We start from the raw sequence: 12,249 nt of genomic DNA, 5'->3' as shown, positions 1-12,249 counted from the left end.
TTTTGTCCAGGGTTGTTTCTGCTGCTCTTTAAAACCCACTGCCCCCCTGGGAGAGGCTGTCCTTTAATCTCTCTCATTTAAAAAATGTCTGACCATATTTTCACTTGATACAACTTTCTTCATCCCAGGCTTTTACAGGCACACTAGTGTATGTATTTTCAGTCTGTTGATTTGAATCACATCCTGGATATGATGCGATGTTCTTATACATACAGTGTGTAATTTGTGCCACTAGGGGGCCTTCATTCAAAACGATAATGACTTCTGTAGTTTGATGATGTCAAGTAGCATGGGCTTTGTTGATGAAATTATGGCTGACATTTTCACAGACAAGTTATTTTTAGCCACGTATAAATAAAAAATTAAATGAAATCCTGCAAAATGTATTCATTTACATAACATTAGGAAGGTAGTTTGCCTACAATCACTCGTCCTTCATTTTCTTTATTGTTCATGAGTTCATATACAAACTGTTCTTCTTCCTTCTGCATTTTTAGGCGTGTCTTCAGTGTTGACCGTATTTTCCTGATTTTGACAGACAAAATGAAACACGCACTGTAATTTTGAATAAAAATACATATGGCTTAGAATTTGAACACTGTTGGAGAAACATTTGGGATTATGTCAGCACACAATATATATATTACACCTTTATTACTCTAAATAATACTAAAACCAAATAAAATTTGGTTCTCAGCTCTCGCTGGATGATTTACTGCATAATTCTGCATAGCTTTATGTAGTATTTGGTAGTATATTCAGATGTCACTAAAGATCTATTGCTGCAGGAACCTCTGGACAAGACCGGCTCAGTAGTAGCTAGAAAATGTCACTGAAATTTTCTTTTCTTTTGCTTTTTTAAAAATGACAATATAAAGAATAACATAGAATTGAAAGGCCTCTACAATAAATGCAAAATTTACCATTAAGTAGCTCTGCTTCCTCCATTTATCAACGCTCAAGCTTACATCCTTAACCTAAATGGCTGCTGGTACCGTATGTTGTGTGAAATTAATTGCAGAAAATGTTTTGTTGCTGTGGCACCTCAGAACACCACCTGATCTAGTCATAATTACAACTCTTAAGACTCCCCTGAAAGCTCTAACAATCTGTATCCACACAACATGACCTATTGTCAGCTAAAATAAAGATGTTCAATGTAATTAAACATGTATTTATTTAATATAACGCTATATTGTCAGAGTATTCTTAACTCTCACATTAAATATCTTTTGAGGCATTAACACAGCAATCCTTCCCATCTCTAGCATAGTGAACTCACCTCTACCTAAAAACATCCCTGCACCTTCCCAAATCAAACAGTTGGTCATAAATGAGATGTACAATGACAAATGGTGGCAAAACACAAACATAGCAAATGATAGGGGGACTATTCTCCTTCTACGACAGCACAAGATAAAAGTGGAGGAGTGAGTCTGGTAGGACAGAAGAGACAGAACTCTAGTAAAGACAGGAGATTCTGGGGCGCAAATAGAGAAGCAGAGACAGTGAGGAGGGGGCGGAGGCTACCAGCGCATCAGGCCCCCAGCATCTTCTTGACCAGGTAGCCGGGAATTGAGTAGAGGAAGAGGCCCAGCATGAGCAGCAGCAGTATCAGCCCCAGGGCCTTGAGGATCAGCCAGCGGTAGTTGTGCCAGATGAAGTAACGAATGGACTTCAGAGGGCCGAGAAACCACATAAGACTGGTGTCCGGGCGACTTTGCCAAAGAAGGGAGAGAAAGAGGGAGGGAAGGAATGCAGATGAGGCAAATAGAGGGAGGAAGGGGAAGGAGAAAGAAGAGTCACATGAACAAAAAAAAAAGGAGGGGGAAGGGACGAGGAGGGGAGAGACAGGGAGACAGTTGAAGAGATGGTAGGAGGAGAAACGAGTGTGTAACAGTGGCCTTTTGACAGTGCAGAAAGCAGCGGCAAATCACACGTACAAGTTTACAACTCTGTTATGATGCGCTGCTTTTTGCATTGCAAGAATGACTTTCCTGGAGAGAAAGATTAAGGGACACTTGCTCACGTCTGTGTCTCTTTCTGCTCCACACAAACAACCACATTTTCTAACAGTGAAACCAGTGTGTGTGTGTGTGTGTTTGTGAGATTCTAATATTGTTTCAATAAATTAACGTGTTTATATCTTACTTTGGTTTCTCCAGTGGATCAGGCTCATTTCGTCCAAGTCCCACCGGACTTTTCTCTGCTTCTTCGGCTGTCAGCAGGTGGAGCTCGGCCTCAACCTTCCCCTGTGATGCCAGGTTTGGAAACATGAAAATCAAAATTGGAATGTTTTTGAAAGTTCCAGTGTGATGTGTTTTTTTTTTATGTATTTCTTTTGTAATATATTTGACCAGTTAAAATGGTTTTATCCGATTTGAACTTTAACAATATGTATCTGGACAGTTATATAATTTTTTTTCTTCATAACTACTATGATTTTAACATTTCTTTTATTTGAACTGATTTATTATAGGTTCTTTTTTGGCCTCCCCAGAGAGCCTGCTGCCGCTGCTGGAAACAATCCTAGAGGAAACACTGTAAGGCATAATACAAGGTAAATAAAAGGATTTCTCATGTAATGTCAGACTACAGTCATGATTTTGCTCTTGCAAAAATCCTGTCCTTGCTCAGTATTTCATGCCGGACTTACCGTGAGCTCCATCTCATCGTTCTCATCGCGGGCCACAAACGGCCACCATCCTTTCACCCTCTTCTGCTTGAATATGGAGATGGTGGGCAGCTCCTGCTCATTTCGGATCATGTCAATGGAGCACTGCTTTGCTGTCTTGGCGCCACGAGGGAACCGATTCAGGTCCAGCTCAATTGCACCTGAGCAGTGATGTCAAAAGCAGTTAGTAAATGTACTTACTGGGAAATCGGCTGTATGAAAATGCAGTACTTGTGAGCACAGAGAACCGGAGAGAAGCTACATGGTGATGTACACTACTGTTCAAAAAGTTTGGAGTCATCCAGGCTATTTCATGTTTTCCATGACACCCACACTTTTATTCATGTGCTAACATAACTGCAGAAGGGTTTTCTAATCATCAGTTATCCTTTCAACACCATTAGCTAAAACAATGTAGCATTAGAACACAGGAGTGATGGTTGCTGGAAATGTTCCTCTGTATCCCTATGGAGATATTCCATTAAAAATCAGTCGTTTCCAGCTAGAATACTCATTTACCACATTAACAATGTCTAGACTGGATTTCTGATTATTATCTTCATTGAAAAAAAAAGTTTTTCTTTCAAAAATGAGGACATTTCTGAGTGACCCCAAACATTTGAATGGTAGTGTATGTATTACTGCAGAAAAAAACAGAACAGAAAACATAAAGCAGACATTTCTATCAGTCCTCACCCAGGAAATCATCAGCAGAGAAGTGATCTGCATCCCAGACCTGCAGCGTGAGACGAGGAGGGATTTTATATTCGGTCTCGTCCCAGGAGAACATGGATTCCTTCTTGGAGATTACAATCTTCTCCTCAGCCATGAGGTAATCAAAGGGGAAGACGAAGCGCCAGTTGAAGTTGCCCTCACCTGTCAGTGAGTGGTAGTGCACATCTGTGTCCTGTTTGTCCTCCTGCTGCCCTTTCAGCCATCTGTGGAAGCAGCCATCAGAAGAAGATCAAAGTCGGGCTCATCTCTGGGGTCATGTTTTAGTGACTAGACAGGTTTTTGTTGTTGGATTTTATCATTCATGCATTAGTAAGATCTAAAATGAAGAAACTTGCAATTCTCTGTCAGCTACTCTATATCAATTTGGTGATTTAAACAAGAGCATAGGACATGTTAAAAGTAGCAGTTTGCTAACAAGAGAGATGATGCTAGTAGGTCAAAATCAAAACACATAATGCGGCTCCCCAAAAGCAAATCAAATTTATAAAATGTTTGTGTCAAATCTGATTTGTTGTTGGAGTTTCACACTATTCGCAAAGCCATGCATACATAAAGACTGCAAAAATGCGTATAGTGAAATTTCTCCAAATGACTTATTGAGGAAAAAAAAAAAGGTCATCTTTGATGTTTAGATGCAGATCGCAACTCGAGGATCAAAGCCTGGGATTATTCTTGTCCGGCTTTAGCTGTTTAATTAACAGCTGAGTGAGGGTGGCTTCATGAGTCAGGAGGAGCAGGAGGGATGCTGCACTCTCAGTTCTCAAAATGCACCACTAAAAAGCTGACGTAAGATTTTTGTCAGCATACAACAGCTCAGCTTGGAATAATCCTGAAAAAACTACATCAAACAGTGCTAAGACTTGGTAACTGAGATGCATAAATTAGGCTGGGAAAAAGGCTGCAGCGAGAGGGCATTGGGAAGTTTTTAACTAAGGGAAAATAAAAAACATGCCTGCTCTCATATGACCCAAAACCTGAATCATCACTACTGTATAACAACACTGGATCCATCTGAAACAACCCCAGCTCTCCTTTCTCTCCTGTCCCTGTGGGATAGTTGGGTCGGCTGCGGAAATCTGAAGCAAAAATCTGAATGTGATGTTGATTATGAAAACGCATCCAGTGTTCAGGGTTGTTTGAGGATGGCGTCCTGTTTGTTACAGTATAAAGTCCAGAGATGACACATCCACTGGTGACATCAGCTGAGGGAGAAGTGAGTTTGCTTAAGAAGATGTGGGAGTGACGAGGCGCCAAAAACAGCAACATCAGCATATAATGCTTAAAAAATAAAAATCAAATCCAGGCTGTGAAATAACAATGTTGTTAAAAACCTCGGAGCTCTGTCATACAGGCATGCATACAATCATCAAGCACTTCGTCACAAACACCAAACTAGAGCCTTTTTGTGGAATTATCCAATCAGCTGGTACCAGATGGGCTGATCTGACTCTAAAACTGCTGATCTCCAGGGATTTTCACCACAAAATGCCCAGGCTTTCCTCAGAATGTGACAAAAAAACTAAAACCATCCAGTGAGCAGCAGTTTTTTGAGCAGTGATGAGATGTCAGACTGGTTGGAGCTGTCAGGAAGGCTGCGCTAACTCTGATAAAAAAACTTTTTGCAACTGTGCTGAGCAGAAAAGCATCTCAGAATGAATGGCATGTCAAACCGTACAGGCCGGAAAAAAAAAAAAACACCTCGGGTTACTATTGTCAGGCAAGAACAGAAATCTGAGGCTACAGTGGGCACAGGTTCAACAAAGCTGGACAGTTGAAGAGTTGGGGAGAAAAAAATAGCCTGGCTTGATGAATTTCTACTGAGGCTACAGATGGTGGGCTCAGAATTTGGCGTCCACATCTCGACTCCACGGACCCAACCTGCTGGGTATCAACAGTCCAGGCTGTTGCAGTGGGTGGTACAATTGTGTGGGAAAAGTTTTCTTTGCACACTTGGGGCCTCAGAGTACGAACAAGTCACGATATGAATAAAACAGTTTGTCCGACTATTGTTTCTGACTGCAGGACAATGCACCACTTCAGGGAGCTCAAAGTCACCAGATCTGAATCCACTAGAGGACCTCTGCAATTTGGCAGAACAGCAGCATGAATGTGCAGCTTGCAAATCTGCAGAAATTTGGCGATGAATCATGTCAACATGGAGCAGAATCTCAAAGAAGTGTTTTCTAACATCTTTTGGAATCCATGTCAAGAAGAACGGAGGCTGTTTTGAGAGCAAAGGGAGGCCCAGTGTTAGTATGGTGCTCCTAATGAAGTGCTTGGTGAGTATACAGTACAGTGTGCTTCCATGCAATTGTGATTTTTCTTATTATTCATCTGAAAACTCTTTTTTACAAGTAATGTCCAGAAGCAACTGCAGTAAAGGACTGAACCACAACACATCAGAGACAGGAAGTACGGTTTTTGAGGTTGATGCTGAGATTGACACTAAAGAAATTGAAAAGATAATTCATTCTGGCATCATCTAATTCTATTAATGAAGTTGCTCAGGTGGATATTTTTATGGTTACAGTAAATCAAATGACAACATGCAGTGTGAAAGGACTCACTTGTACTGACTATAACCCACAGTGACAGCTCACTATGTGGTTTTTAACCTACCGTTTTGGCTTTATTGCTCACAACTTGTGAAAACTCTTAAAACAAGCTGCATACTACCTGCCAAACAGCAAGCAGACAAAGTCAACATTTAGCTGGTAAATATTGTGAAGCATTTGTTTGCTACACAGCCACATATTTACACCACTGACACTCTTCAGGTGGCAGAAATACAACTGAGCCAATATATAATTGCGGGACTTATTGTAACATAGTTAACAGGTATCATAGTTGATATTTTTGCTGTTTTCAGGTCTAAAATCAACATGGCCGCCTATAACCAAACACCACATGACATTTTTGCAGAAAGATTCTTGTAAAATATTATTATATAGTTGAGTATAATTGAAACTGAAAATGATTTATAAAGATATTGTAGTAAACCTGTTGACATGCCATAAATCCACACTTGACTCACACACTAGTTTATATTAAATAATTCAGAAAGCCTTGGAGTCTTGCCAGTCTTTTCTTCAGGAGGAAATGACATCATGTGGAGCAGGTCATGTGATCTGGAATTAACACACTTCCTTGAGAGGTGTTTTTGTAATGGGTAACTTAGTTGAAAGTGATTTCTTGGACATTTTCCAAATAAAATTTGATATACTTCCCAAAAAAGAAATATCTGTCATGATTATCTCAACTTAATAAAAAGAACACCATCAAAACAATTTTTGAATGAGCTCATTTTATTATTGTTTAGCTAATTAGAAGGTGGTTGTTATTAAATTCGGATGGTTATATAGTTGACATTTTAGTGATATCCAGTAATTTTTATGAATAAGTGATTGTTTCCATAATAAATAATTATGGAATTTCCAGACATGATCATGATAAATTTTATTTATTTTTTTTTACTTTTAATAAAAATGTATGCAAGATATATCCCATGGACTTCAAAAGTCCCTCAATTACATATTAACCCAACTCTGTATCTGCTGCTTATGTGAATTGGCTGTAAAATGTTTAATAACCCAGTGAGACTCCAAAGAGTAAAGCCGACGACAGAGTTGCAAAATGGAAACGGGAACTTTAGAGCTATATTACAGGTAGTAATCAAGACATTTTATATATGAAAAATAAAGTTTGTTTTCCAAGTTACATCAAATGTATCTTTGTCTTTTCTATATGATAGAATATTTGCCATTAAATTGTGATTCTATAAATGCAATTTGGACTGTCAGATTTCCCTTAAATTTGACAGACCTATAATCATACTGAAGTTATTCTTGTGGTTTGGTCCTTTACTGTTCTATTTTTTTCATTAGGCCTTCAGCGTGCTGATAGGAGAGTTTCAGACAAGCGAGGATGCGTGCTGGATGAAGAGTTAAAACAGGAAGGGGCATAAAAAAATGATTGAGGGGCTTCAGGGGGGAGGAAAGGAGGGTATTTTGTACGAGCCATGCGATGGAATCGTGTGTTTACCCCCTGACATAGATGTCAGACATCTTCTCTCCTGTCATGAAAGCATCGTCCTCTAGAATTACGTCATCAGTGTTCCAAATAACAACACGAAGCTCAAAGCTAGACACCAGCAGAGCATTGACCAGAGAGGAGAGAAAGGACGACAGACAGACAGGAGACACACCACAGACAGAGAGACGCGACACAAACACGCACACAGAAAAAATGGAAACAAAACAAAACAAAAAAAAATAATGGTTAACTGCAAAAAAAAAAAGTCCACACACAGCTTACACCCACGGGATGAGGCTTGGTGGCCCCGTCCCGCTGTACCTACCCCCTGACAAATATGTCACTGGACTTTTCCCCAGTGAAGTAATCATCGTCCTCCAGTATTACTTCGTCTGTATTCCAAATAATCACCCTGAGCTCATATCTGGTAAGGGGGGGAGGAAGGGACACATACACACATAGTTGGACTTATATTTGACATTATTAGAGAGCTAACTATTCAAACAGACTCACCATAATTTAACCCGGGGATTAAACTACATTTTCTGTTGAAAAAATGTCAAAACTTTAGACATTTTAATAGAAAGAAATATCTTTCCCTCTGAATTTGCACTGGATCGATAGATTTATAAGAAAACACACTAATCAAAGTGCTTATTATTGACTTATTGCTCCAGTCAGGGTGTACCTCTTTGGTTTCCGTGGTGATATATCAATCGCAGGTCCAGGAGCAGGCATGTCCATAGGAAACATGTCCACCCACATCTCAATACGGCCCTTCAAGAGAAGAAATATGTTACTGTAATTATCAGGCTGATGAGCTTCAGGGTTCTAGGCGACGTGGCTCTACCTGTTCGATCCCGGGTTTGTCAGGGTTCAGCAGGGGTCTGGTCTCCACGTGTTCAGGGACCAGCTTGCAGCCAACTCTTGGGATCTCCTCCCAGTGGTTCAACACTGCCAGAGCTAAATGCTCCTCAGTCTGCTTCTTCAGACCTACAAGATCAATACAGAGACAAAAAAAAGGGAAAATAAAGAGGGAAAGAGAAAAAATACTTGAATCTGAACAAATCAGTGGTAGGTTTCTTTTAAGACATTTACAGCCTTTTCTTTTAAGACATTTAAGACACATTTAGAGCCAAATTCATATGAATCAATCATAGGATGAACATACTCATGAAATGTATGGGGATATTGTGTTTTCGTTCAAAACAGGAACAAGAAAGAAGAAAAGAAGGGAGAACGCAGAAAACTAAAAGGAATCTTTCTGCACAATATAACCAGAATTTTGTAGGATATAATATACAATCCCTACTTTACGGTAGAGGAGATCCTTTCTCCCTACAGCCATCAGACACCACAACACCTCCGTCAAGGGCAGCAGCTCATGACCTAGACTGCTGGCTGCCACACCTCAGTTATTCAACTTCACTGCACAATAAAACCAAGAATCCTGGTCGAACTGGACGAAGCAACCTCCTCTATGCTTATTATTATTATTATTATTATTATTATTACTGTTTTTGCACGATAGACTTTTTAAATACTCTTGTTGCTGTAAACACCAGCAACGTTGCACCTTTTTCTTTGTAAATAGTAACAATTGGCACTTTTACTGTAAATATCAGAAATTTTGGCACCTTATTTCTTCCACCTGTATGGTTTGCACATTTATTGCTCCATCCATCAATCCATCCATCCGTCCATCCATCCCTCCATCCATCCATCAATCTTAAATCAGAGCCCAAGAATCGCTACTATATGGCTGCCATCACAGTTCATTTGATGTTTAAACAGTGATGTAGGACTGTTATATGATCTTGTAGGAGAAAAATGCAGTGATACCGTTTTCATCCTCGATCTCTGTTGGTCCCGTAAAGATTCGATTGGCCACCTTCACTTTGCCTCCTGGCCCATAATGAGGTCCATCAATCTTTCCTTCCTTACAGAGCTTAGCCAGGATCTGGCTGGGCTTCATTGGATCCCGCCAAACATTGTATCCATGGCTAGCATACAACGGATAACAAAGAGGTTACTGAGAGGTTTTTGGACGTGTGAGGGACTTTAAAAAATGTGTTTAATAAAATTCAAGTCAAATAAAGGAGGTTTTTGTGATTGTTTGTGAATATATAAAATGTGAGTGACTACAAAAATTCTATTGTGTTGCTTAACTTAGTCTAATTACAAAATATGTTTGACATTGTGACACTATTACTGAACAAATAAAGGAAACAACACGATTCTCACAGAGAGTAGTTGGATGAAATGCCGCAGGTAACTCTGAATTTGCTGTAGAAACGATTCTCCAGATCAATCTTCGTCTCTCCGATCAGGTCGTCGGTGCCAACCAGATCCCAGTCGTACACTGACACGGTTAGCATGGACTCCATGGGGAACGTGGCCTCGATGTCAAATGATCTGAGCACACACAAGAGGAGAATAAACAGAATAATTCAACAGATTCAGTCTCATCCAAAATAATGCTGCATAAACACATACAGACAGAATTCATGATCATTGTTAGTTGCCAGGTTTGATTTTTGTGATTTAAATTTCATAGAAGAGCAGCAATAAACACCTTTATCTGCTGCTTGAAATTTGGATTTCTAAGAGAATACATATATTAATTTGATTGATTTGACTGTACTACCAACATTTGACAGCACACTGACAGTAGCCTCCTCTCAACTCACTTGCCAAATACTGGGTTGAGCTGTTTGGAAATGTAGTTTTCTTTGTCTTTGACCTCCGACTTGCCCAGTTTAATGACAATGTACGGATCAGCCTTCCCATTAATATCAGCAGGATGGAGCTCTGTAGCCTGGAGTGGTGGAAAACAAACAGAAGAAAATAGGAGAGAATTTTGACTTCATTTAATTCTTTATTCACATATTTTTTGACTGTATTATAAATTCAAACTTTATCACCCACCCTGACGACATAGACACGAACAAGGACGTTGATTGGATCATTATGCGGGATGCTCTGGAACATTCCCATATTGGGATCAAATCCTGCCTCTCTTGTGATCTCCTCAGACAGAGGGAGTTTGTACATGCATAAGGATCCCTACATCACAGAGGAAAAAAAACATACTCATATGACATATTTTCTGTCAACTAGTGTAAACTGGCGCGTAAATGTTTTAGAGTGTTTTCCCACCTTGAATCTGCCAACAATCCTGTCGTCATCCAGAGCATGTTCGTCGTCATCCCCAGCCTTTCCTCTGTACAAGTTGAAAGTGTGAAGCCAGTCTTCAAAGTTGCCGTACTCAGTCTCCAGCTCCTTGTTGTACACCTGCATGGGACAACAAACACTTTGTAGTACAGTGGCTAGAAAAAGTATTTATTCCTCCATGAAAGTTTTCCCCTTTTATTGCTTTTTACATTGTATCATGGTTTAGTTAATTTGGCTTTTTTGACAAGAATTTACTAAAAACACTCTTTCATGTCAACACAAAATAAGACTTCTACAAAGTTAGTTCAATTAATTTAAAAAAAGAGAAAGATTGCACAAGTATTCATTGTTTTTACAGTGACTAATTCAGCACAGGTGCAGCCAGCTGGTGCTAGAAGTCACACAATTTGTGAAATGGAAATCATCTGAGTGCAGTGAATGTGTTACAGTGATTTCAATCCTCAATAGTTGCTTTCTTGCACAGTAATTCAGTTTTTGAGATGCTCTAGGCAGATTTACACGTCTCATATTCTTTCCATTTCGTCACGATAGATTTACCTGTAGTGCAGTAGATATTCAATGATTTGGCTATTTTCTTGTGTCCGTCCTCTGACTTATGCTTTTCAAAAACCTTTTCACAAAGCTATAGTGTTCTTTTGTCTTCATGGTGTGGTTATAACCAGGAGAACTGATTCATCAGTGACTGGACCTTCCAGATACAGGGGTCTTTACATGATAATAACTTGAGACATATTCACTGCGCTAAGGTGATCTCCTTTTCACTAATTCTGTGACTTTTAGCATTTTTATCTGAATGTGAAGGACGTCCTCACCACCAGCTCGTCCACTTTTGTTTTAACTGGTCGTCTCTCAGATCCATCAGCGGCCAGACCCTTCTTCTTGTCCTTCGAGCTCTTCTTCTCTTTGGTCTTTTCCTTCATCTTGGAGCCTTTCAGAAGAAGGTCATCGGGTTTGATGTCTGATTGGGAGGGTGAATGGAGGTGGAGGCGGACAAAGCAGGTTTGGAGTCATGATGAGGGGTGGTGGGGATGCACACGGCATGACACGTCACATAACATGAAAGCTGACAGGCCTTTTAATCAGGGGACTACATCTGTAGTCAAATATCTTGCACTCCATTTAGAAACATCTTAAATTTTATCACTACCTTAAAAATCACCTTACTGCAGTGATGCACAGGTGTACTGTAAAAAAAAAAAAAAAAAAAGCACTTTCGAGCAGATGACAAATTCTTAACCAGAGAGGGAAGTAAAACAAGCAAATTATTAGTAGACAGTTAGAAAACATTTTATTTAAAAGGTGCTACGTTGCATATTATCAAACTTTGAGATCCTCAGAAAAAATATCTTCACTGAGAAGATGGTCAAATCATGTCAAACTTGTTTTGGATGATACAAAGGTTTATTGGAACTGTAGATTCAATGTCACAAACACATGCTGACCATCTTCTCAAGTGTTTAAACCAAATCTTGAAACTGAATTTGACGATAAGATGCAACAAGCAGCCCCTTTAATTAAGTGTTATACTTTATATATTGCAGTCTTAGGATAAATTATTAATTTTTTCACGTTATTAAGGGTATGCAAGTATGGGAGAAGATTAATTCAGGGAA

At 39.5% G+C, this 12,249-nt stretch overlaps 1 protein-coding gene across 21 annotated transcripts in view; it reads right to left on the bottom strand.

The window, feature by feature from the left end:
- Positions 1 to 12,249, bottom strand: part of otofa (otoferlin a) — a 109,012-nt gene that overhangs the window by 2,240 nt on the left and 94,523 nt on the right. For 10 of the 21 annotated variants that reach the window (XM_035952116.2, XM_035952120.2, XM_035952121.2 and 7 more), the window contains 12 exons: positions 11,449 to 11,594; positions 10,601 to 10,735; positions 10,370 to 10,507; positions 10,132 to 10,259; positions 9,686 to 9,856; positions 9,284 to 9,444; positions 8,292 to 8,434; positions 8,130 to 8,218; positions 7,451 to 7,549; positions 3,371 to 3,612; positions 2,657 to 2,835; positions 2,152 to 2,252 (listed from right to left, as the gene is read on the bottom strand). In XM_035952116.2, coding sequence (XP_035808009.2) covers positions 2,152 to 2,252; positions 2,657 to 2,835; positions 3,371 to 3,612; positions 7,451 to 7,549; positions 8,130 to 8,218; positions 8,292 to 8,434; positions 9,284 to 9,444; positions 9,686 to 9,856; positions 10,132 to 10,259; positions 10,370 to 10,507; positions 10,601 to 10,735; positions 11,449 to 11,594 — 1,732 coding nt within the window. Of the gene's footprint in view, positions 1 to 1,530; positions 1,719 to 2,151; positions 2,253 to 2,656; positions 2,836 to 3,370; positions 3,613 to 7,450; positions 7,550 to 7,766; positions 7,866 to 8,129; positions 8,219 to 8,291; positions 8,435 to 9,283; positions 9,445 to 9,685; positions 9,857 to 10,131; positions 10,260 to 10,369; positions 10,508 to 10,600; positions 10,736 to 11,448; positions 11,595 to 12,249 lie in introns of all 21 variants that reach the window. The other 11 variants (XM_023278670.3, XM_023278675.3, XM_023278682.3 and 8 more) reach the window with 5 other exon arrangements.

The sequence above is a fragment of the Amphiprion ocellaris genome, chromosome 12, assembly GCF_022539595.1.
Source record: "Amphiprion ocellaris isolate individual 3 ecotype Okinawa chromosome 12, ASM2253959v1, whole genome shotgun sequence".
In the NCBI taxonomy this organism is placed as follows: Eukaryota; Metazoa; Chordata; class Actinopteri; family Pomacentridae; genus Amphiprion; species Amphiprion ocellaris.
The sequence above is the reverse complement of the archived record's forward strand: the minus strand, read 5'-3'. Positions and strand labels throughout refer to the sequence as shown.